At 42.2% G+C, this 26,585-nt stretch overlaps 1 protein-coding gene across 3 annotated transcripts in view; it reads left to right on the forward strand.

The window, feature by feature from the left end:
• Positions 1 to 26,585, forward strand: part of GAB1 (GRB2 associated binding protein 1) — an 89,515-nt gene that overhangs the window by 46,291 nt on the left and 16,639 nt on the right. For 2 of the 3 annotated variants that reach the window (XM_035111610.2, XM_035111612.2), the window contains exons 2-6: positions 15,123 to 15,417; positions 18,725 to 18,938; positions 21,503 to 22,104; positions 25,063 to 25,148; positions 25,638 to 25,944. In XM_035111610.2, coding sequence (XP_034967501.1) covers positions 15,123 to 15,417; positions 18,725 to 18,938; positions 21,503 to 22,104; positions 25,063 to 25,148; positions 25,638 to 25,944 — 1,504 coding nt within the window. Of the gene's footprint in view, positions 1 to 447; positions 1,671 to 1,910; positions 3,720 to 15,122; positions 15,418 to 18,724; positions 18,939 to 21,502; positions 22,105 to 25,062; positions 25,149 to 25,637; positions 25,945 to 26,585 lie in introns of those variants that run through there. The other variant, XM_060278631.1, reaches the window with a different exon arrangement.

Genomic DNA, 26,585 nt, shown 5'->3' on the forward strand with positions numbered 1-26,585 from the left:
CCAGTGTGGATCCTTTTGTAACCAAAATGGTGGCATCCATGCACAAGAATTAGATAATAGGATGCTGGGAAGGGGAAGCTTGGGCAAGATGCTCTCAGTCCTCCCCCCCCCTTAAGCAGCTCCATCTCCTGCTTTGCCACTGGTAACTGCAGCCCTTTTGTTTGGCATTTCCTTCTGTTCCCAGTACACACAACCACCCAGAAAGAAAGCGCAAGACAGCAATTGTTTGCTGGTGTACCTCCATATTTTATGGTGGATAAGAAAGGTGAATAGAGCCTGGAGGTTCTGGGAGTCAGGAGTCACCACCTGCAGTGTTGTGAACTTTAGCAGGTGCCCAACAGTGCTGACCCCCAACGCTGGCCTTGGGGAGTGCCGAGGTTTGCAAAAGCAAAAACTGGTAGGTGGAAACCTAAAAATAGGTCCAGCATGCTAACTTAGTGTTCTGGGGGAAGTTGAGAATGAGGTGGGGGGGGGAGAGAGACTGGAGTGGACTATCCTGGAAAGAGCATGGCTGCATGGAAGCTGAATGAGGGCACTCTGCCCTGCTACCTCATTTGAACCTGGTATTAAAGTGTATACCTTCCAGTTATCCATACTTGACTGGTAATATAGTCTACTAAGGCTTTAAAGTGTTGGGAAATACATTTGTATAATATGTTTGATACATCTTTTTTCAAATGGTTTGTTTTCTTAAATAACTCATTTCTATAACTCATCTCTATAACCTACCATGTGGGAGGACAAGATGTCCCTAATCTCACCTGGCAACTGTTTCAGTGTGTAAAACATGGAGTAAAAGGGCTTATGTTATGTATGTTGGTACATATTCCATTTTGTATATCTTTAAGGGCCTTTTAGGCTGCTTGTGATGTGCAACGTGTGGATTTTAGTACGAGGTCCTTTCTGTTTGCTGGCCTTACAGAATCAGGAAGTACAAAAAAAAAATCCAAAAGTTACTTGTGAAAATGGCTTGAGGGTTGCATCTCCTCGTGCTGTGTTTTATGTAACACGCTTCTTCAGATCACTTAAAGGTTCTGCAGGTGTCTTTCCCTGTGCCACAATATGTTTTCTTGACTAACTGGATTCCGTGCACATCTGGACAGTAAAACAGAGATCACGATCAGGAACCAGGGAACTATGCATCTAGTTCTGTGAGATCTACACTGGAGAGATAATCCTGAAGATGAGTTCAGGCAACTACCAGTGTTCAGGACTGTGAAGAACATAAACGTAAACTTTGCTGCTACCTATATTGTTATGTTTGCACATGTGTGCGTTTCTCCTAAGAAGCCCAGTCAACAAGCCACGTGTATAACTGGCATTGAGCCAAAACATTTAGTCTCAAAAAGCCCGCAAGCAATAAAAGCTACATTTAAAGAAATGCCATTGGGAGTTGCTTCTGAGGTAAATGTAAAGGCAAATGGGGGTAAGCTGAAAGCAGCCAAACATGATGTGACAGAGCACCGAGGAAAACAAAGGAAACATGAAGCCATAGTTCTTCTGCGGCTCATAAATTAAACGTGGGCCTCTAATGCAGAACGGGAGAAAGGAGATGAATAAGAAGTGTTCAGGAATACTTGTATATTTGGTGAGGGACGTGCACTACTATTTTTTCTATTTTTAGCAGCATTAATGCACAGAGGTGTCCTTTATATCACAGGAAAGTGCAGGTTACAGGTAGGTAGCCGTGTTGGTCTGGATCGAAGTAAAATAAAAAAATTCCTTCAGTAGCACCTTAAAGACCAACTAAGTTTTTATTTTGGTATGAGCTTTCGTGTGCATGCACACTTCTTCAGATGAAGAAGTTCTGAAGAAGTGTGCATGCACACGAAAGCTCATACCAAAATAAAAACTTAGTTGGTCTTTAAGGTGCTACTGAAGGAATTTTTTTATTTTACAGGAAAGTGCAGTACACTTCCCTGCTCCTAGATTTACTGTTGCCAAATGGCAGAAAGCTCTGCATGTTGAAATGCAGTTGGAACAGAAGCCAAGGACTGGAGTTGGAGTCTGGGTCAGGAGGTCCACATTTTAATCAAAGATGCCTTTTGTGTAACTGTTTTTGTCCATGAGAAGGCACCTGCAAGCTTCCCGGAATGGTAAATTTAGTTTATAAGGCATGGAATTTCTTGGTAGATGTGGAGTCCAGCAGAAGTTAGCACAACTGCAGCCCCCTTTGGGCATTATTCATTTGATGATGGTCCCATAGGTAAGCGGGGGGGGGGGGTGTCCTATGCCATTGCCCCTGACAGTGTATGGTTCCCAGCCCCCATAACCTACTTTGTGCACGGATGTCTTCTTAGGGGAAGATTACACACATAGAACTTCCTTCAGTCTTTCATGCATAGATGTTGGGAGTGTGGGGCCAGGGAGCCACATAATATCAGGGGTCAGGCCGATGGGGTGGCAAAGTCACTTCCCCTTCTTTCTGTGAAGCCCTCTACATGCAAATGGCTGTGAGTAAGTGCTCTGGTCTTCCCCCCCCTTTTCTATCCATCATGATTAGTTCCTGGCCTTCCTTCCTAACTTTCAGTGTACACTATTAATTTTTAACTCAGTTTTGTGAGTGCTAATCCAACACTAGAACCTTATTTCATGTTAAGATTATTTGTCAGTTAAAGTAGCACCTGGTATCTCTTGTGCGAAGTATTATCTGGTTTTGTTGGTCTCTTTAAAGGCATGTGGGGGGGAGCAGGATATCCTTTTTCAGTTATTCCTTGGCTTTATGGCAGTACAGGCTCCAGTCTCAGGATGGAAGTGAAAAGCGTGTTCTGAACTTCTCCAAGCGCACTTTGGCTCACATAACTGAAGAGGCTCTTAGCTGCTCTTTTGCCGGGTGTCAAATAAATAAATTTGACACTGGGAAATCTTAAAGCTGAGCAAAGAGGAGCTACAAAAAAGGAAAGGCAATCCATGATTCCGCCAGCCTTCTCTCGTGAGATTAAATAAATGAAAAGTGGAAAACAAGAAATGTACTTATTACAATTGTACCCTGGTCCCCTCCCCCCCCCCTCTGGGGAGTTCAGAATGGCTTACATATGGTTCTCTGTGGACTCTTCCCCACTTAGCTCCAGTAGCTGAACCGAACCACATCCATTCAGACTATCCTCTTTTCAGGAAATAATTGCCAACATTTGCAAGCAATTAAAACTTTCCTGCAGGACTGCATATGAAATATAAAACGTATGCTCTATGTAGAGATGTAGGGTTTTTTTAAAAGCAATAATTCTAGTAGAGAATCCATAGAAAGATACAAATCAACAGAATAAGAGTTTTGGCATTAGGTTTTATAGGTTTACTGTGCATGACAACTGTGTTCACTGTCCTCCCCCCCCCCCTTCACAGCACAAAAATAGTATTTGGTATGCAAGGATAAAATCAGCTTTAGGCAGTTTGTTCACCAGTGAAATAAGTACCTCTTTCCTTTACATTAAATCATTCTGAATGCATACAATTGCTGTTATTTTCATTCTATTGTGTCTGCTTCCTGTTGGTCAAAGGTTATTAGAATAGGGTGGTGTATAACGAGATGGAAAGCTGACAGGAAGACTTAACGCTGTGCTTATTTTGAGGTAGACACAACTACTGAAATGGTCGGGATTTTGTGGCTGTGCTGAAAACAAAATGAGGTACTTTTATTATCCAGTCTCAAGGTCTTTTTGTACATATGCACAGTCCTGTTTTTAAACTTGTTTCAATGGCAAATAAAAGCAACTCTGAAGGTACTTTATTTACTATTAAAAATGTCTTTTAGAAAATTACGGCAAACTTTTCCTCCTAAGCAATTCTGTTTGATTTAATGATATATATTCAGTCTATTTTAAATAGTCACTGTTCAGACTTCAAGAACAGTCATTTTTTGATAGCGTGTAATACTTGGAACCTGAAAGAACATTTTCAAAAAGTATAGTAATGTCCAACTTCTAATGTTTGTTGTTGAATAACAGTGTTCTTAGGAGCTAATCTAGATGGCATTTATTGAGAAACAGCTGCTTGCCTACGACATGTTACATGTGGAAATCAGAGTAGAGCATTCTTGTAACTTTGTTAAAATGAAACTGGTAGATTGTAATACTCATTGATCCACAAGAAAGTTGTTTTTCGTTGTGTGAGTTGAGGTTGTGTTGAATTGCCTACTCTCAAGGTCTCTAATTGCACAGTCATGAATTCATATGTAAGAGTGTGGCTTCATAACAAATTACTATACTGTACTTTTTAAAGTAAATGTTCATTCATCAAACTGAAAGGGAACGTGAAAGGAAGAAAAGACCAGCAGCAGAAGATAACATATGAGGGTCTGTCTTTCTCAGCAATCCATCTCTGGTGTATTGTTCTGTTGTTATTGTTGTTGTTGTTGTTGTTGTTGCTGCTGCTTATTTAGTTCTTAAAGTTGCTAGGAGCTGTACAGAAAGTAAAAATGAACACAAATCCTAGCAGGAGGTTTACAATTTTAAAAATCGACAGGAAAGTAAAAGGGGCTACATGAACTGATTAAGGCTGCAATCCTATACAGTTTTAAGCGTCATTGAAAACAGTGTTGCTTCTGAGTAATATACAGCATTGGTCTGTATAAATAACAAATTTTGCTAATGCATGTGCATTAAAAAAAAGCATTGAAAAGTAGAAAGGTGTAAACTTGGATTAAACTTTTTAAAATGTAGTTTTTATCACTTTGAGAGGTTGGAAGGTTATGTGATAGCTGCTGGTTTTCAAAGCAAAACCTGACCACAGACTGGTTTTAGTGCATTTGTTCTTCATATCTAAGTTTGTGCATTTAAAGTGGAGAGGTATTTTGGTTTCTCCTTATGTTCTGTTTTTTATGCGTTCTGATGAGAGCAGATTACACCAAAGCTTGCACATTTTATTCAGACAAGGGGCATTAATAAAGAGTTGAGTAATGAGGGGCGGCACTTGAAAGAGCCCCTCCAAGTTGTCTTAATAGAAAAAAGGGACCCACTGGACAAAAACAGCGGAATATAGGGTGGCTTCTGAACTGCTGTTACAGCAATGCCACCAGAATGAACCACTTGGAGGTATGGTGGAATGGAACATGATATCAAATGAGTTTTACAAAAGCTAGACAATGAAAGGAATTTATTGAACAATACATCTTTCCAATGCGTTCATCTAGTTAGGAGAACAGTTGTAGAAGAGACAGAAAATGTTTCTTGAACAAAATATATATATATACTTGAAGATTTATGCTATCATTGATCATATTGCAAGCATAGCATGCAACTAAAAAAAAATGCCACAGGTTAGACCAATTTGGGCTTATTAGGAAACCATGATTTCCTGTTACATCTGAACCAGGCCAAAAGCACAGGTTTGACTACCCTTGTTTTTGCAATAATGAGATGGGATATCATGGGAGTGATATTCATACTATGATTTTAAGTCAAAGGAATGTTCTGAAATCATTCCCATTATTAAAAATGGTCTGATTCTACGAGTAACCCATAATACACTGAGAATCCGAGGGCAGCTTGGCATACCTGTATTTCTTCTTAGAAGACATGTAGCCAAATCCTTTCCATATTTACCATTCCCTTTAGTGTTGGGTGTTAAAAACTTTTGATTTAGGTCTGGGAGTGGATTTGGAACCAGTGAAGATGGCAAAGTTTATTGATATTAATATTTAAAATGTATGTAGCACTTTCAAGTCCTTAACATGCATTAGCTAGTTGTAATTTTTAGAATGACTCTATAAGGTTAGTATTATCTCCCATATTGTGCATGCGGTGTAGGAATTGACAATGAGAAAGCGTGACCTGCCAAAGACCATCTAATGAGTTTATGGAAGAGGTGGGAATTGAACCACAGACTTCAAGATTCACAGCTCAATTTCTTAGCCACTAAACTACACCAGCTCTCCAGATTGTTGGGCACCACTGATGGGGCCAGGATGACATTTTCTCAGTCATCCTGACTGGTGTCACAGAAATTAAACCTTACCTTTGCTACTGTTCAAGCTAATAACTTGAACATAGGGTTAATGAGTAACTGTAGGTACATAGGAAGATTAGTTTAAAGTTATTGCATTATAATTTATCACACCATGTGGATACTAACAGTGATGGAAAACTGAGCTTGTGAACACTTGTACCTTAGAATCATGGAATAATAAAACTCTAGAGTTTTAGCACATACATGAACGTAAGAGGGGCCTTCATACTGCTTCACACCAAAAGGCCTGTCTAGTCCAGCATCCTGCTTCCACAATTGCTGTGGGAATCCCAAGAGCAGGACATGAGGGAGATTGTGCTCTTCCACCATCAGTCCCAAACACTTGTATTCAGAGACACATTCATTCTGGTGGTAGTACATAGCTATGATGACCGGTAACTGTTGAAAGCTTTATCCTCCATAAATTTGTCTAATGCCTCTTTAAAACGAAGTTGATGGGCACCACCACATATTGTGGAAGTGGATTCCTAAGTTTTTAGCTGTGCAAAGGAGTACAATGGTACCTTGGTTCTCAAATGCCTTGGTACTCAAACAACTTGGAACCCAAACACTGCAAACCCGGAAGTAAGTGTTCCTGTTTGCAAACTTTTTTGGGAAGCCGAACGTGCTCTGTTTTTAGTGCCATGCTTCTGTTTTGAGTGTTATGCTGAGGTCTGTCTGTTTTTGCTATTTATTTTGCGTTTTTGTGGCTTTTTTGTTTTGTTTTTGTGACTGTGTGCAACCCAATTCAGATATTGATTGATTGATTGATTGATTGTCTGGCTGCAGTATAATGTTTATTGCTTTCATTTTATGGATCAAAGGTCTCGTTAGAAAGTAGAATTCATGTTAAATTGCTGTTTTAGGAGTTGTTTTTAAAAGTCTGGAACGGATTAATCCATTTTTCATTACTTTCTATGGGAAAGCACGCCTTGGTTTTGGAACACTTTGGTTTTGGAACAGACTTCCAGAACGGATTAATTTTAAGAGTCAAGGTACCACTGTACTTACTTTTGTGTGTTGTACATCTCACACAATCCTTGGATAACCCTGGCCACATGGCTACAACAGGTTGAGATTGCCTATAGAAGAGTCTTATATTACATGAACAAAACTGTAATTAGACAGCAGCATTCTAGGAGTGTTTCTAATAAAGAATGCTATAATAGCGCTAAGTACCATGTGGTTAAAGGGTAAAGGGGCCCCTGACCATCAGGTCCAGTCGTGTCCGACTCTGGGGTTGCGGCGCTCATCTCGCTCTATAGGCCGAGGGAGCCGGCGTTTGTCCGCAGACAGCTTCCGGGTCATGTGGCCAGCATGACAAAGCTGCTTCTGGCGAACCAGAGCAGCACATGGAAACGCCATTTACCTTCCCGCCAGAGCGGTCCCTATTTATCTACTTGCACTTTTGACGTGCTTTCGAACTGCTAGGTGGGCAGGAGCTGGGACCGAGCAACGGGAGCAGGGATTCGAACCGCCGACCTTCTGATCAGCAAGCCCTAGGCTCAGTGGTTTAACCCAGCGTTTCTCAACCGCTGTTCCGCGGCACAGTACTGTGCCGCGGGACGCTGGTTGGTGTGCCGGGAGACGCTGGCGACGAGAAGGGCGATTTGCTGCCCTGTCACGTGACTGGCGGCCGCCATTAGGGGCGCTGACCCGCCGGAAAGGAAGCCGGCCGGGTCACGACGGGGGCGGGGCGAGCGCAGCTCTCAACAGCCACCACCGCAGCTGTTTGTCTCGCTCTCGCTCCTCTTGCTGGCGGCGCCCGGGAGTTTTTTGGTCGGCGCGGGAGTGAGCGGCCTCTTCGGCAAGGAGTCCTGCAGAAGGTGAGGTGCTCTTCTTGCTAGCCCAGGGGTCGGCAACCCGCGGCTCCGGAGCCGCATGTGGGAGCCTCAAAAGGGAGCCTCACCAAGAAGCCCCAGCCCACACAGACAGGGACCGATCAGAGGTCGGTCCGTCGTTTGTTCCCTTCCGCTGCAGAAACTCCGCCGTCGGGGCTGCGCGCACGGGGAGAAGGCGGCGAGTGGCTCCGCCAAGGACATAATGCAGAACAGACCCGCAAAGGAACCCCTCAACAGTCTTTTGCCATTAAACTCCAACTTTTACACCATGCACTTTTTGCACCTGTGTGTGTAATGATTACGTCTCCCCTCCAAACTAAACTAAATATAGGGCGGCACAGAGTTGGTGTGCCGCGGGATTTTTTTCATAGAACAAGTGTGCCGTGGCCCAAAAAAGGTTGAGAAACACTGGTTTAACCCACAGCACCACCTGGTTGGTAAACCCTTAATAGTGATAAAGTTCTTTGGGTTGCATAAAAAACTACTAATTACTAAGCATGTAACAACTGCAAAGCATAGCAAACTTTCTCTCTCTCTTTGTTCTTCTTGCCTTTCTGACTGTTTTTTTCCTATTATTTTTTCCAGTGTAGTTGAACAAATTCCATTTCAGATTGCTAAGCACAAAGCGCTTCAATGCTGCTTTTCTGTTTTCAATGTTTTCTTTGTTTGTATAAGCAAGCTAAAGTTAGAACTGACCAACACAAAACTAGCAAATGGTGACAATAGATTGAAAACAGGAAATTTTGGCCGTGTGTGTGTGTGTGTGTGTGTGTGTGTGTGTGTGTGTGTGTGTGTGTATTCTGAACAGATTATAAGGATGATAGCTGGTGGAGTGGAAACTTCCACCGAGGCTGTTTTTTCCTTATTTTTCCCCTGCTAGAAAAGATGAGGCTTCCTGGAAAACAAGCCTTACGAGGTGTGAGTGCACAGTGTTTTTATATCTTGGTCAATATCTTAGTAAAGGTGCACTGAATATTTTCCACAGTTCATTCATATTTGTGAAAGTTTTTGCAAAAGGCATTAAGAGACATGGAACTCCGTTCATCTCAAATAATAATTTCACCATTTTCTAAGATCAACCTGGCACCAACTTTCCATTGAATGTCTGAGTAACCGTTGTGTGTGGAGTTGAAGATGGGGCTGTCTCTGCCCCCACATTGGCAAGAGGATGTCTATAGGGGGAGCTTGTTGTATGCTCATTGCCTCCGGCTCTTGCGCATGATGTGGAACCCTGGTGGTTTCAGTGGGGAGGATCCTGCATGCATACCACAGGGAGGTCAGGTGGTTATGTGGGGCCAGTGGTCACAGCCCCAGTCTTGCGCTGCGTAGGGAGTTAAAGCGCATGATTGAATTCCTGAATCACGCTTCTGTTTATTGTGACATTTGACACTGTTGTCAAGTAGCACTCCATAAAACAAATGTGAGAATATTTAAAGCAAAGTGCATTGAGTTTTCACATATAAAATGATACAAAGCAACTATCTTACGGTAATTAAAGGAAAAATAGGGAAAACCTCAGCATTTGCTTGTTTAAAAGGCAAGTAAATGAGAGAATTGTGGCTCATTCTGATACACTGGGAATTAGCCGCATTGAGTACAGGGAGGCCTTACTTTCGAGTAGTCATACATGCTGTTGTTGTTTAGTCGTGTCCGACTCTTCGTGACCCCATGAACCAGAGCACGCCAGGCACTCCTGTCTTGCACTGCCTCCCGCAGTTTGGTCAAACTCATGTTCGTAGCTTCGAGAACACTTGTTAGGTTTTTCCTTTAAGACTGATGTGGTCAATGGTGCTACACAGAGATGTGTGTTTGTAACCTTGATCTGAATGATAGCACACCTGTGAGCTTTTGCTAATTTGAATAATTGAAGGTAGAGTTTGCTTACTGTAATGTGATTGGGTAATTGACTATTTTGAATTCTGTATTTAAGCAAATGGTTCATGGGTGTGGTGGTGATGTATTGTAAAATGAGAGGAAAGGAGTAGAGGAGTGTGTTGTATATAATTGTAAATAAAAGCAAGCAAAGATACTGAAGACGACTTTGTTATTTCGTCAACCCTGCCGCTGTTGCCACTCGGTTGGTGCGTATTTTGCCCAACAACACTGTCCAACCATCTTGTCCTCTGACGTCCCCTTCTCCTAGTGCCCTCAATCTTTCCCAACATCAGGGTCTTTTCCAAGGATTCTTCTCTTCTCATGAGGTGGCCAAAGTATTGGAGCCTCAGCTTCACGATCTGTCCTTCCAGGGAGCACTCAGGGCTGATTTCCTTAAGAATGGATAGGTTTGATCTTCTTGCAGTCCATGGGACTCTCAAGAGTCTCCTCCAGCACCATAATTCAAAAGCATCAATTCTTCGGCGATCAGCCTTCTTTATGGTCCAGCTCTCACTTCCATACATCACTACTGGGAAAACCATAGCTTTAACTATACGGACCTTTGTAGGCAAGGTGATGTCTCTGCTTTTTAAGATGCTGTCTAGGTTTGTCATTGCTTTTCTCCCAAGAAGCAGGCGTCTTTTAATTTCGTGACTGCTGTCACCATCTGCAGTGATCAAGGAGCCCAAGAAGGTAAAATCTCTCACTGCCTCCATTTCTTCCCCTTCTATTTGCCAGGAGGTGATGGGACCAGTGGCCATGATCTTGGTTTTTTTGATGTTGAGCTTCAGACCATATTTTGCGCTCTCCTCTTTCACCCTCATTAAAAGGTTCTTTAATTCCTCCTCGCTTTCTGCCATCAAGGTTGTGTCATCTGCATATCTGAGGTTGTTGATATTTCTTCCGGCAATCTTAATTCCGGCTTGGGATTCATCTAGTCCAGCCTTTCGCATGATGAATTCTGCATATAAGTTAAATAAGCAGGGAGACAATATACAACCTTGTCGTACTCCTTTCCCAATTTTGAACCACTCAGTTGTTCCATATCCAGTTCTAACTGTAGCTTCTTGTCCCACATAGAGATTTCTCAGGAGACAGATGAGGTGATCAGGCACTCCGATTTCTTTAAGAACTTGCCATAGTTTGCTGTGGTCAACACAGTCAAAGGCTTTTGCATAGTCAATGAAGCAGAAGTAGACGTTTTTCTGGAACTCTCTAGCTTTCTCCATAATCCAGCACATGTTTGCTATCTGGTCTCTGGTTCCTCTGCCCTTCCAAATCCAGCTTGCACTTCTGGGAGTTCTCGGTCCACATACTGCCTAAGCCTGCCTTGTAGAATTTTAAGCATAACCTTGCTAGCGTATGAAATGAGCGCAATTGTGCGGTAGTTGGAGCATTCTTTGGCACTGCCCTTCTTTGGAATTGGGATGTAGACTGATCTTCTCCAATCCTCTGGCCATTGCTGAGTTTTCCAAACTTGCTGGCATATTGGGTGTAGCACCTTAACAGCATCATCTTTTAAAATTCATACATGCTACTGTGCTGTAAATTGTTTTGGTTGTAGCCCATTCCTCCTCAGAGCTTTTGTCCCTTTTGTCTTCACTGATCAACATTCTGATCCTCAGTTTTAGGGCTGGTGGTGTAACATCCATGCAATACAAACACTAATTATGGTTTGGATTAAGCTGTTTCATTTCTCTGTCTTGGACGAAAAGTTAACATTTGCTTATTGTAGTAACAGTTCTGTAAGCAAAGATCTATTTAGCCTTTCTGAACATGCTCTTTCAGTTTCAACATCAGGTGTCCCAGTTGCAAAACGTAAGTGGATTTTTCTCTGCATGGGCGAATGAATGTATAAACTTTGTAAGAATTCTGTTTGGGAACAACCCAAATGTTTTTGGTTTGGAAAGTACCTCCCAAAGCTGTACTCCTTAACTTCTGTTGTGTAGCATGGGCTTCTGAAGCACTTCTCAGTAAGGCAATGTAGAGCTTCCACCAGGCAGCCAACACTAAAATGTTAAAAATAGAACACGCTTCAAGAATCCCAGATATTTTCAGATAACAAAGAGTGATTTATGTGGGTTCCCTTTTCAGTTTGACAAAACATAGAAGGGCCTTTGTACTATGATTAGCACGCGTGCTGATGTCAGTTCTCTTGTCTAGCTTCAAGCTTTATTCTGCTGCTAAATTGTGCTTTTGTGCTATAATCCAGAGAAGCTTTGTGTCTGCCTTATTAGTGTGTAGTTTATGGAATTGCTTTTGTTTCGGATGATAGTCTGTGCCAGTTTCAGTGTGAGTGACTCATTATGCAACTGAAATAAACATTTCCATTTTCACTATGTGGAAAAAGAAATCTTCTGGGTAGATAAGGGGAGGGGGCACAGAAGCAGGTGTTAATGGTCTAAAGTCACTGTTTCAGATACTTGGTGCTTTGTGGCATGCTAGGCTAAAAAGAAGGTCTGTTTGGATTATCAGTTTATGAAACTGGCTCCAGTGAGAGTTGTATTTTACCCTCCATGTTGAATTGGGTCTCTGTTAGCGCTGAAATACAGAGGCGATTTCAACTCATGAATGTGCAGGATTAGGAAGTAAACCTCCAAATTACCTGCATTTGGTGTGTTGCAACCACATCATTAAACAAATTGCTCGGCTTTGTGCAGCATTTTATTCTGTATTGTATATCCCCCCCCTTCTTCCCCTTTGGCATTTTTTACACAACCCAAAGAACTTGATCATTATTAAGAGTATACCAACCACATAGGACTTACAGCATTCTTTATTAGAACACTCCTGTCTTATTAACAGTTTTGTTCATGTATTAGAAGGGTGTGGAGGGGGAAAGCAAACTCAGGCCCCTCCACATAAAAATGATCTCCCCAATCAGATCTGGAAGTGGGGCAGGTAACAACTTCTGGGTCAGGAGGGACAGGGCTGTTCCTTCTGCACTGGAACAGCATTGGAATCCTCACAGGAAGCTGTTTGATGGAGTGACCCTCCTCCTTTGCTGTTGTTAGTGGCAATTCTGGTTTTTTGGTCTCAGTAGAGAGCAACCCTTCCTTGGATGTACTCTCTACCCAGATCAGATATTTTTTTTCTGCCTGTAGGCATCTCCCCCTCTCCTTTCCACCCCCCAAAAGCCACATAATTGGAAGTTAAACAAGTATTTGGATTATAAACTGCACAAATATGGGTTGTACTGGAACTTCTGCTTCAAAGCTGTTTAATAGAGGCTGTGCCAAGTTGCCATCTCTGTTCCAAGCAAACTGAAGAATTGCCTGGGTGACACAGGAGTTTGTCTAGCAGCACCACAATGAGAGCTCCAATGATAGTATGTGGTCATATAAATTATAGTCTAGAAGAGGAAGACTTTTCATTCTTGTCTTCATTCAGAATTCCAGAATTGTGAATTTTGCATTTTGTATTGCAGTTGTGAGTTTAGCTAGCATGCTACTTAGAGCTGCCAGTTACCTATTGGGATTGTTGTTACCAAGCCTACACATGTCCTGGTTCATGTTACATGAACACATGTGTTTAAAAGTGCAACCATGAAGGTATGATATTTGAAATCTTTGTTCCAAAGTTTACTATATGTCACAGAGGTTATTGCACTGTACCTACACTTTCAATCACTTGGGGGAATTAGCAAATACAACTCAGTCCCAGTTTGAAGTTAAACACAATAATAATTACTTATTTGTGTGCCAAAATTGTGGTGAGTGAGTAATTTGATTTGTGGTTTGACGCAACAAATGCACTATTACAGAATTGCAAGCTGGGTTGGTTGTTAAAAAAACTATATGCAGGCTATCCAAACCCACATGGCCTGAACCAGTAGTTGACACTTACTATCTTAGAGACAGCAAAAGATGGAGGCAGGGAGTCTAATGGCTGCTGTCGTGTAAGAAGTGAGAAGCATTGTCAGGGATGTTGCAGTGCGCAGAGGAGGCCAAGGCATGCCAGTAGGATGAACGATCAAATGCAAATGACCATGGGAGGGCAGAAAGATGGCAAGATTTAAGAAATGAAGCAGGTGGAGAGAAGTGAGAGGAATAACATGCCAAACACTATTTGTCCCAGAGAAAGAAGGGGAGGCTTTCTAGAGATCCCAAGCATGCACTCTGATGTCCTTGGAACACTCAGCCAAATAGGATTTTAAAATACAAATGTTATCCAGAGAGCACGTGAAACTTGCATTCCCTTAAAGTTCCTGCCTAAACCACCAGACAAGGAGAAGAGGCAGGGAGGAGGTCTGCTCCCATGCGGATCCTTGACGGCAAGTAGACTAGGCAAAGTGTGGTGAATGGGGCAGTCTCATGGGAGAAACACTTAACTTGTGGAGCAACGTTCCTGGCCAGAAGACTGAACAAAGTGGGAAGTGAGGGGACAGGACTTCCTGAGGGAAGTAGTCACTCTTAAGACAAAAGGCAGTTAGTTAGGGACAAAGCAAGATGGAGGGGAACATTGGAAGCTAATTAATTCAGTTGCTGAGTCATTACCAAGCTTATCAACGCAAGTTTCCTGCTGCATAGTGGCAGGGATGTCACAAAGAGTCTTTGTCCAAACTGGTGACTGAGATTCCTTTTGTGGGGAGAGGTGGAGGCATTTCCCATTCAAAGTTAGGCTTACTGTAAATTTTGACTTAATTCAATTAGCAGACGTAGGTGCTTGCTGGAAGGTGTCCTAGAAGTGATTAATGTTGTTTGAATTTATGTTGCTGAGATATTGGGGTGGGGAGGGGTGGTGCAATTAGGCTTTCATGATTGATTGTGCATACCAGTTCTTGCAGGGAAATTCTCCTGTGCAGCAGCTACTGTAGAGATATTTGTAGAAGCCACTAGAGCTTCCCATGATGGGACTAAACTTGAACTGCCACAGTTTTCTCTTATCGTCTTGCACTGATTGTCCACAGTACTCACGTACTGCTCAACCAAACTATGGCTTGGCATGACAAGTGAGCACAGAGGGGAAATTGTGGCCCCTGTCTGGATCTCTACATCAACTGTGCTATCAGGAGCTAAATCATTGTTTGGCTTAGAGTTGGCTGCACACCTGACCCCCATAGTTTGCATGCTGAAGATATGGTTTGTTTTTTGCTTACCCATATGATTGCTCCTTGATGGTTAGCTGTGGCTTTGCTTAGCGTTACATGTGAACTGGATCGATGTCTCGGGGCATGTGCAGAGTTCCAGTCGAACTGAGTTTCTTAGTAACAGATTGCACTCTGGACCAACCATGTGCCTCCTTTTTCCTCTGTTGTCATGTGCCTCTGCTGTCCCTTTTAGTGGAGGTTTAGTGAACTAAATAATAATTCGTGATATTTAAGATTCCCAGAACTTTGGTCTAAGATACAATTTTACAGCTTTGAATATTTTGCAAAACTGTTTATTGTGTCCAGCGCTGGCTGAGTAATGCACTGGTATAAAATATGAATTGCCTGAATCTTTTTTGCCTTCCCTTCTCTAGGCATGGAAGAGGAGATGGTTTGTTCTCCGCAGTGGTCGACTGACAGGGGATCCAGATGTGTTGGAATACTACAAAAACGACCATGCCAAGAAACCAATTCGTATCATTGACTTGAACTTGTGTCAACAAGTGGATGCTGGATTGACATTTAACAAAAAAGAATTTGAAAACAGCTATATTTTTGACATCAACACAATAGACAGAGTCTTCTACTTGGTTGCCGACAGTGAAGAGGAGATGAATAAGTGGGTTCAATGTATTTGTGAAATCTGTGGGTTCAACGCTACTGAAGAAGGTAGGATTCCCCCCTTGGTTCCGCCTCCCCCAGCATTTAATTTGTATTCTTTTCCCCTAGGAATACCAAAGCACTCTATGAGACAATTGCAAGGCAGTGCAGATGTCTGCTGTGCTGTGTTTGCTTGTTTAAAAAAAACACAGCACAGTGTTTGGAAGTTTGCAAATATTGGGTCATCACGCAGACCAGACACGGTCAACAACTGAAAAGTTGTGTTTTGAATTCTTTACACTATATAAAGCCACATTTTTGTATGTTTCTCTAGAAGGCATTGCCTTTTTGGAGGCAAAATAGAAAGGTTCTGTATTTGGTATTATAGGCTTGAATATTTTTAGGACAGTATTTGCATAGTGGCTAGTTACGAGCTTTTATAATTTGTCTGGCTGTGGATTTAAACATATATATTTGTGGTTGTAATAAGCTAGCTGAACAGCTAAAGCTTGGTTGCAGATGAGCAGTGGGGTTGACTTGCCAGACTGTGGTTAAGTGGAACAGTGGCCACAGAAAAGCAGATCTTTTAGTACACAGCAATAAAATAATAATAATTAATGGAACCTGACTTAGTATTTGTTACCTACCATTGCAAAATTCCCCAAGGATCTCAACAGCTACCCCCTGCTGTTAGTTCATAGAGATGAAATAGAATTTATTCACTGACTATTCTGACTTTCCCAGCATGTCTTGAACCATGTAATGGCACTTTTAACACGAGGAATGTCTAGCTGGCTTGTATTAATGCACCATCAATGTCTCCAAGATGTCGCATTGCCCCCATTTCACCATTAATGCTTGGAAGCTAAGATAGAAGGGTTCTGCTGGTGCACTGGGACTTCTTCTCCTATGTTCCCTTAATATCTGCTCTGGTGTGTCCTCTGGAGCTAATTTTAAAGACCTGTGGGGAGCTGGAGGGGAGAGGAGAGGAAGAAGAAGCTCCAGTGCATGTCTGGAGCTATAGTGTAGGATGGCTCCTGGTTCAGTTGTCGCATTAAACCAAACCTTGGCTTAGGACAAATGCATATGCTCCCCAAGTCCTCTGAAATGGGACTTAGGGTTATGCTCTCTCCAGACTAACCACAAGGTGTGACCAGGAACAAGCCTTGGCTATAGCTCATGGTTAGTGAGGACAGAGCTTAACCGTGAGTTCCGGTTTGTACAACACATTAAGTCAAACCTTGGCTTAGGTCAAATGGCCACAGGCAGCAAAAAGGGAGGCGCAAAGCACCTGTCAGCTGATTTCCAGGAGCCCATGCGTCCACACCAATTGCATGTTCGCTTCTCAGATTGTTTTGAAAGATCCTATGAACACACATTTTCAGTGTGGAGGAGGATTTGAAACTGGCATCATCCACACATGTCTTGAGGCAGTAGAGTCTGTTCTGCCACCTCATTCCTACCCCTAGTTCACTGCGTGTGTAGACTCTGCCTCTTTATTAACTTACAGGATACAAAATGATATTGAATGTAGGATAAAAGAGATGTAGGAAGTTGCCTGTACAAATGTTCACAGTGTTGTACAAAATAACGTGAGGGCTTTTAATCAAAATAGATGCATGTGATTCAGATGTACTCCCTGCTTTGGATGTGCTCTGAATTTGCATGGTTTACAGCTTGCAGACAAAACACCTTCTGGGAATAATTTCCCATGCTCCTTTGTAAGCTAATCACTTAATGTCCATTGCCATTGTATCTGCACATTTTCTACTTGGTATCAAATTGAAGTGCAGTCGGATTGTTTTGCTTCTATACAAATGTCCTAAGTGACTCATTCCTGAAAACGAGTTGCACTGCAAGACAATCACTGCAAGACAATTTTGTTTGTAGCTGATTCATCACTTTCCATTGCCTCTTCCCATATTTTGTGAAGTGTGCCTCCATCTCTGTGTCTGAATCTGACATTGCTTAAGGTCTTATCATTGTGGAGGGGTGGAGCTGGTATCTAAAAATGTTCACGCTGCCTTTAAAGTATTTATTATTTCTCAAAAGGTTGGTGGTAATTTTCTGCTCATGTAAAGCTGGGTATTGGGAAAGATCCAGTTTATGTGTATTGTTGGAGATTCATTCCCTGTGCTGCAGTCATGGGATTGTTGTCTATCACATGATTATATATGTTTACATTCCACAGAGTGGGAAGTGGGAAGTGACGGAGACAGGATGTTTGTGTTACGGTGTTCCGTGAAGTGGGACTATTGTTCTTTGTTTCTCTTTGCTGTCTGATGCTAGAGAGAGAGGGAGCCATGTTGCAGTGCTCCGTGTGTGTTTATATGTAAATAAACGTAGATTAGCCAAATGCTGTGCTACTGAGTTCTGTTACGCAACTGTGCAAACTCTGCAGATCCGCAAGTGTGCTGATGTCAGTTGGCATCAGTCACTGTGATGTTCGGGCTGGAGAAAGCTTTTGAAGCTCCCGAACGATGGACCAGGAGGGAGAGAACATGCCAGTCAGGCATGTGTCTTTACCAGGGTCCTACTCACGAGTAAGAGATCCTAACAGCATGCTACACCAACATAGGGGTGTGCTTCTTAAAGAGAGAGAAATGAATATTTTGCTATTCTGAAAGGTCTTCAGGGGTTATTTGCTGTGGCTTTCTGATGTTAAAATTTAGCATGCAGATTCACCAAGGGACACATTTGAAACAGTAAGAAGTCAGACACAACTCTTGACCCATGTTAGTGGTTGGGTCTAGCTGTTCTCACCTCAAGACAGGTAATTTGTATCCCCCAGCGCAAGGCAGGTAGTTAAACTATGGAATTGATTACCACAAGATGTGCCGATGGCCACCAATTTACACTGCTTTAAAACAGGATTAGACCCTTCTCCCAACTGGCAAGAAGAAGAGTGGAAGAAAGGAGCAGCAGCTGCATAGTGAAACTGGCAAGATGATGAGTAGGGCATACACATTTCCCCCAACTGGACTGAATTTCTGATGGAAGAGACCATTGAAGGGGGGGGCTTACATGGCTTGGCTAGCCATGCCGTGCTGTTGCTTTGAATGGAACTTTGGATCAACCCACTGGCAGGAAAAGGGGTGTTTCAGGGAACAGGCCACCACTCCTTCCAACAAGGGGCACTTGTTGCATCCACCCCAGTATGAGGATATTAACAGCAGGCTACATTACAGGCTTGTAATGCCATTTGCCCCCCCCCCCCGTTAGTAATGTAGCATTTATTCAAATGCAAATCACATTAATTGACTGAGCATCTCATGATTAATTGATTTTTCAAAGGCCTCAATTGGCTCTGATTTAAAGAGGCTTAAATGCAATTAAGCAAGGATTGAATGCTGTTGCATGCTTTTTGCATTTGTAGATGCTGTGAAGCTACCTGGCAGTTCTCTACAGGCGCCTGCCGAATTGCCCTCGGCTGTCAACACTTCCCTGCCATCTGTGCAAGCAGAACCATCCCTACCTCCTCCGTACCAGCTAATTAACATCCCACCATCAGAGTCTGCCTCAAGTCAAGAAGATCCACAAGACTACCTGTTACTAATTAACTGTCAGAGCAAGAAGCCTGAACCCACAAGGTAAATGTTAACTTCCTTCCTCATAAAAGTGCTTATGGTGACAAATCCGACATTGGCTGCTGCTGTTGCAGTTTGAACATGTCTTGCAAAAGCCTATCTCCTCCACTTGCAGTGGCATTTGATGCTCATCAGTCTTGGACAGACTTAGTGTTGCCATCTAACCATTGACAGTGATGATGTATTAACATTACTATATTATTTGGTCCTTTAAAAACCCCTCACAAAACATGGCTCCTGTCTGACAAATGGATAAGTGCGTATTTAAACCAATTTATTTCACTGGGTTTATTGTGCACTTAATTTACTCCCTATGGCACACCATGGTCAAGATGCTACGAACCTTCAAATTACTTACCTATCTTAACATCGGTACACTTTTTGGAAAAAACAACAACAAAATTTATCCATGATTTTTCCTAGAACTAGGTTGCTTTTTGTTCAAAATAGTTTGTGTTGCTGACCTCTCTCAATTTTTATCATGCACTTGTAAACCAGCTCATACATAATCTCGGAAGAAGGGGAGGAGTATTTACTGCTGGAGGATTTTGAAAGTAAAAAGATTCCCTTGCAGTGAGTGTAATGTGAATTGTTTGGGATCTTGTGTTTAGACTTTAACCTCAAAGCTATAACTTGCCTGAATCAATTTCAGTGTGTGTGTGATGCACGTTGTGCTGTGAAATTTTAATAAGCAATGCAAATAATTACCACCTGGAGGATCTAAGCGTACAAAAAGGATCGTGTTTCAGTGTGCGAAGCTGTTTTGTGCTTTTGTGGGCATTTTTTTTTTTTGGAGGGGTGCTTTTAAAAATGATTCAAAGAAGAAGCATTGGAGGTGTTTTTGTATATTATGTTGGAAACTGCCCAGAGTGGCTGGGGCAACCCAGTCAGATGAGCAGGGTATTATTATTATTATTATTATTATTATTATTATTATTATTATGCATAACTGAAGAATGCTGTGGCTGCCCTGCATTCTTTGTTTTCTGCTCTTTTTTTCTTTCCCCTGAGGAAAGTCCAACAGCTGCATTCCCAGCCCAGCCCCAAATGACAGGTAGCCATGCTACTCATACCGTGCCAGTTAGCATGTCATAGTAAACCATAGTTAATGCTCCACTGTGGAGTTTGAGGCGGCTTGCATATTGCTCCTCCCCATTAGCATGTCGGAGAAACACGACCCCTGGCTTAATGTTACTTCCACATGGGGACTGTGGTTTTTCCGTGCCAAGCCAATTATGATTGCTAAGCCAATAAAAAGCCTTGGCTCCACATCATGGTTTGTTTGGAATGAAGCAATTCACAATTCCTAGTTTGGAAGTAACTGCAACTCAGGGGGCGTGGTTGAGCTCCAGGGAGGAGTGAAGCAGGAGCCCAGCCACATGTTTGAGGGGAAACATTAAGTATGGTGCACCGCATGGCTGGCTAACCTGTGACCCTCCTGATGTCATTGGACTCCTAGCTCTTATCAGCTCCAACCAGCATGGCCTCATTAAAGGATGATGTAAGTTGTAGTCCACCAACTCTTGGAGTGCCAAGGGTTAGCATCCCTGTGATTTGCCAGTGCAGCCCTGTGTCAACAAATTCAAGCATTTCATGCCTCAGCCTTCTTTAAGGCTTTTTCACTTTTTATTCCCTGCTCTGTGAGCAAGATAGGCTTGCTGATTTTAGAACATAAACATCTTCTCTCTATGTGTTATATAGTGGTTTTATGAATGGCCACAAAATGCAATCAATGCTGCATGTAGCAATGGGTTACAATTTGCAAATCGTCTCAGTTCCTGTCTCATCTTAACAGGGTTTCCCCTTATTATAACATCAAGCTTGCTTGCTTTAAAAAACAAACAGTATTTAAATAAAAAGGATGAAACTGAAGCTCTCAAACTGAAATCAAAAATCTCACAGTTGAAATGACTGATGAGCATACTTCAAAATTGAAAAAAAAATCTTGTTCAGTTATTTAGGGTGTATATTGTGACTAAAAATAGTACCTAACATTTATTCATCTATTCAATTTATATCCCGCCCTTTATCCCAAAAGAGCCCAGGGTGGTGAACTTAAGACTTAACCAACATGTTCCAAATTATCCTCACATTTTGACTGTAACCAGCTTTGCAAATATTAATTTAGGAAATGGTCACCTGATTCATCTTCAACTTGTGTGGTTTTTGGCCCTCCACCCCAACTATAATACCCTTCCCACCCGAAATCTACAAGACAGATAGGAACTAATACTTTAGCAGTGTACCATGCAGAATTATAGAGCATCACTGTGAAGCTACCCTTTGGATCCAAACATTAGAATGAGATCGACATGTACGCATATGCAGCCTCTGTGATTTCACCCTTTTTAACACAAAAAGAAACTTCCTCTACTAGTGTAAAGAGTCCATATGTTATAGGTGCATGAATGTGATTCACATAAAATCTAACTATTATTTATAGTTTACAGTTGTGATTCACTGTTTTCAGCTGATTATTTTGCAAAATGTGCAAAAGTTCCTGTAATAAACTTGGGATATGCCAAGAAATTCTTTTCTTTTCTTTTTTTAAAAAATCTTGCATTTAGGTCACAGTCTGACTCAACAAAAACTGCCTCTTCAGAAACAGACTGCAATGATAATGTGCCTTCCCATAAAACATCTGTACAGTCGCTGAACAAGCATGCAGTGAATGGGTTTTTTCAACAGCAAAGTGTCTATGACTCTCCCCCGCCGAGAGCTGCCTCCGTATCTGTGGATGGCAGCCTTTATAATTTGCCAAGGAGTTATTCGCATGATGTTTTACCGAAGCCATCTCCTTCTGGGACTGATGCAGATGGAGAGCAACATGTTTTCAGTGTTCCACCTGCAGCATCTTCTCTTGATGCACAACTGAAGGCTTTCTCTATTAGTTATGACATTCCCCCAACACCTGGAAGCACGTACCAGATTCCACGAACTTTCCCAGAAGGAACATTGGCTCAGAGTTCGAAGCTAGAGACTATTCCAGATGTCCCTCCACCTCGGCCGCCGAAACCTCACCTTCCTTCAGACCGCTCACCTGTGGAGGTGTGCAGTATCTCCCGCACTTCCTCAGACACTGATAGCAGCTACTGCATCCCTACTGGCGGAATGCCCCCATCGCGCAGCAACACAATTTCCACCATGGATTTGAATATATTTCGTAAAGGTTAGTGTTCTTTCATCTGGCTATGCTTTAACACAAATGTTCCTTGAGGTGCTCCCAAAATTCAGCCTCTCTAAAAAAACGAGCGAGAACTGCCCTGGAAATCTTGGTTCTTGGGGGGGGGGGACTACACATTACACTTCAGCTGTGAGAAACCACACCTCAGTTCCCACATACTGATTCTCAATATTCTCTTTAGAGAGGGAAACTTGCATTGAGGATGTGGGCAGGAAAGGTGTATTTAACTTTTCCGTTCCTAGTTGCTTTCTCCCTGGTGCTTCTTCAGCTGCTAATACACTTTGCAGCGTTCCAGACCTGGGTTTATCTTGAAAATACGGGCTTTGAACTCTGCAGGGATAAAAACAGCTGGAAGCAGGGATATTCTAGGGGGAAAGCTACTTGCAGGATTTAGCAGTCCTTTCTTTTCTCCATTGCAAATTACCTCTGAGATGGCTTTGCATTGGTTGAGGCCTATTGACTCAGGCTATGTTTTCCTCTGGCTGATAGTTAAGTGGACTCACAAGCTCTCATTTTGGCTTCCAAGTGTTTGCTTCCTTGTATTCAGATCCCACCTTTTTTCTAAGGAGTTCAAGGTGGTGTGCATTGTTCTCTCCCCCCCCTCATTTAATCCCCACAACAACCCTGTGAGGTGGGTTAGGCTGAGAAGCAGTGACTAGCCCAAGGTCACTCTGTGAGCTTCATGGCTGAATGAGGATTTGAACCCTAATTTATCAGTTCCTAGTCCAACATTCTAACCACTACACTGGCTTACTTAATCTGGAGTGAGTGGGCAGCACTGTCGGCGGTTCGAATCTGCTGCGCAATCTGTGAGCTCCCGTAACTTTGTCCCAGCTTCTGCCAACCTAGCAGTTCGAAAGCACACCAGTGATAAATAGATAAATAGGTACTGCTGTGGTGGGAACGTAAAGGGCATTTCCATGCTCTCTTGTTTCTGTCATGTTGTTCCGTTGCGCCAGAAGCGGTTTAGTCATGCTGGCCACATGACCCGGAAAGCTGTCTGTGGACAAATGCCGACTCCCTCGGCCTGAAAAGAGATGAGCATCACAACCCCATAGTCACCTTTGATTGGACTTAATCATCCAGGGGTCCTTTATCTTTACCTTTCTTACTTAATCTGAATCACCAGAAATTCATTTTAATTTTTTTAGAAAGATGATTTCCAGCCAGGGAAAACTTTTCATATAGGTAATTACTTCACCTTTCTTGTAAAGCAGTGAAGATCTTAAATATAGGGGGTTGTTTGGGAACTGAGAAGCAGGAACCTGTGAGCAGAAATCTCTTTGTGCAAGAATCAAGACAGTGCAACTCTGAATTCATGTTACAAATATGCTGATGTATGATGTGCCTGTGTGGTGTAATGGTTAGAGTTTTGGACCGTGAGCTCTGAGACTAAGGTTCGAATCCCCACTCAGCCAATGAAGCTCACAGAATGACCTTGGGCCAGTCACAGTCTCTCAGCCTAACCTACATCACAGGGTTGTTGTGAGGGTGAAATGGGAAGGATGAGAACCATGTACAGCATTTTGAGTTCCTTGGAAGGAAAGGTGGTACTGTATATAAATGTAACAAACAAATAAAAAAGAAAAGATGTGCTACATTAACTGCTAAGATGAACTAGAAATTCAAGATGGATAGATTGTGATTATTGTCTTAGCTCCCTGTTGTTGTTTATTAAGGATCTGCCTCAAAAAAATTTGGTGGACGTGATAGACCTCAAAAACTCTTGATCTACTTTGTACTTAACTTGAACAGATTTTTTAAAACAATATTTACTGAGTTTGCAGAAGTTAGTGGAAGTTGACATTATGCTTTGTGGATGTCTGGAATCAATCACAGATACCTAATAAGATGGCCTCCACAATTTTAAAATAAACTTTCCCAACCTTATATAAACTGAAGTTGTCTAATGGCACACCCGTAACTCATTATATATAGCTCTTACATTTTCCCTTCTTTTCTGCTTGCCTTGCATTTTTCTTGTCTTTATACAGTTTAATAATCTACTCCAAAGAGTTTACTGTGTGATCTGCAAAGTACCATGTGCAATGATCGCACCTTATAAATAACACGTATGGATGCCCTCAGCCATTTCCCGGCTCTGTAAAGGCGCTTGAGAGCTTCGGTGATGGCCTGGCTTTCTGAAGCAATTAAGATTTTAATTAAAATTTACTTGGTGTGGTTTTGTGTAAAATTCAAATTCTGGATAAACCTTCAGACAATGCACAAGGCCAAACTGGGGGAGTGGTATGGGGCTAAAAATGCCAAGGGTGAAAAGTGAGTTTAAAGAATTAAGAAGGGGAACAAGGGGAAGCCAGAAGGCAGCACATAGAACAATTGTTAGCAATCTAAAGTGGGGTGGGGTGGGGCAGGCAGAGTCATCTGTGAACAAATGGGGCCTGGAAGGAGTAAGGGGAGGTTTCCAAATGTTGTCCAATAAGACACACATGTATTGGCCAATCACTAGTCAACATGGTTTTTCATAATGAAGATGTTCAGTTTTGTATCACTTTAGGCTGGGCTGGGCTGTGCATTTCAGAATGGTTGTGTGTGAAATGTTGCCTTTCCTGGTATTTCTATTTTATTTATTTATTTATTTTTAAAAAGCCTGCTGTAATCTGTGGTGAATGGCGGTAAGAAATGTAATACTACTACAACAGTTATTTGCTTTCTTGGTTTTTTAAATACATACTCTATTGTAAGATCTCCCTCTTTTTAAAATTACTCCTCACTTTCTTCTATTTCATGTGGTCTGGGTGCTTTCGTTACTTCCAGATTTTAGGATTGGTAGTGGCTTGCATTCAGACTGCATAACCAGACATAGACAGCAGCAAGATAGCATCCAGGAAATTTCCCTTGTGCTATTTGCAGCTAATGGTGTGTGTTATGCCACCAGGTGTAAAAAGGGAAAAAACAATGCTTGCTTTCTTCCCCTTTCTTTAGATATGGGTTCTCAAGATTGCTATTTCATTCCACGGACATTTCCAAATGACAGATCAAGCTCATTGGAAGGTTTTCATAACCACTTTGTAAGTATGTTTTGATTTTCAACATTGGCACAAGGCATATCTGCTTATATATACTTTGATACGGATGGAGACAGGGCTGTGAAATCCCTCTACACAGAATGCTTTGTTCTTAATATGATAAGTGGGCTAGTTCATAGTGTTGTGTGAGACAACAGGGAAGGCAATTGAGTCTTGGGAGGGAGGGGAGGTAAGTGATGGGGATAGGGGTTAAGAACATGGGAGGCTGCAAAGCTCACATCACACACCCCCACACCTGACTAAAAACCTGTAGACTGTGTGGCAGTCAGTTACAAGATAGAGACAAAATGTAGTGGAGATCCTGGCTAGAGCTTGTACAATGCAAATGGGGTGAAGCAATTCCATTGAACCTGCAAAAGGGGGGAAAAGACGCACAAATGTTTTGAGTCTGGTCAGGTGTTACGCTAAATTCTGTTCACCTGTTCAGAATGTTGTTTAATTTCTTGCTGTCGGAATCATTTTTGTTTCCAGAAAAACAAAAGCCTATTGACTGTGGGAAGCGTTTCAAGTGAAGAATTGGATGAAAATTATGTCCCCATGAACCCAAACTCTCCCCCGCGGCAGCATTCTAGCAGTTTTACTGAACCTTTCCAGGAAATGACGAACTATGTGCCGATGACTCCTGGCACTTTTGACTTTTCCCTGTTTGGAATGCAAGTCCCTCCGCCAGCACACATGGGGTTTAGGTCGAGTCCCAAGACCCCTCCCAGGCGGCCTGTCCCTGTTGCTGAATGTGAACCACCACCAGTGGATAGGAACCTCAAGCCAGACAGGAAAGGTAAGGAAGGGGCATGCACTGCCAACCGCTCTTGAGTGTTTCATGATCCTTGTTTTGTCCTTCCACCCACCCATCTTGTTCCACAGAATAAAATCCTGCTTCAAATTAAAGCAGCAATATTAAGAGTTTACAAAATAAAAAAATTCCTTCCAGCAGCACCTTAAAGACCAACTAAGTTTTTATTTTGGTATGAGAATAAAAAAAATAAAAACTTAGTTGGTCTTTAAGGTGCTGCTGGAAGGAATGTTTTTTTTGTTTCGACTACGTCAGACCAACACGGCTACCTACCTGTAACAAGAGTTTACAGTTTTCTTTAAAACACACAGACCTCAACACTGAATATATTCACGGTTGTTTTGATTAATCGCTAGATTGTACTGCAACTTCTCATCATAGGTGAAAAAAAAACTGTGACTGGATCAGAACCTGTGTTTTCATTTGTGTTTAGAATCCACTTATACTTTAGCACAGGCATCCCCAAACTGCGGCCCTCCAGATGTTTTGGCCTACAACTCCCATGATCACTAGCTAACAGGACCAGTGGTCGGGGAAGATGGGAATTGTAGTCCAAAACATCTGGAGGGCCGACGTTTGGAGGTTCCTGCTTTAGCATTTTTATTTTTTTGTAAGGCTAGCAGAAG

The sequence above is a fragment of the Zootoca vivipara genome, chromosome 9 (genome assembly GCF_963506605.1).
Source record: "Zootoca vivipara chromosome 9, rZooViv1.1, whole genome shotgun sequence".
In the NCBI taxonomy this organism is placed as follows: domain Eukaryota; kingdom Metazoa; phylum Chordata; class Lepidosauria; order Squamata; family Lacertidae; genus Zootoca; species Zootoca vivipara.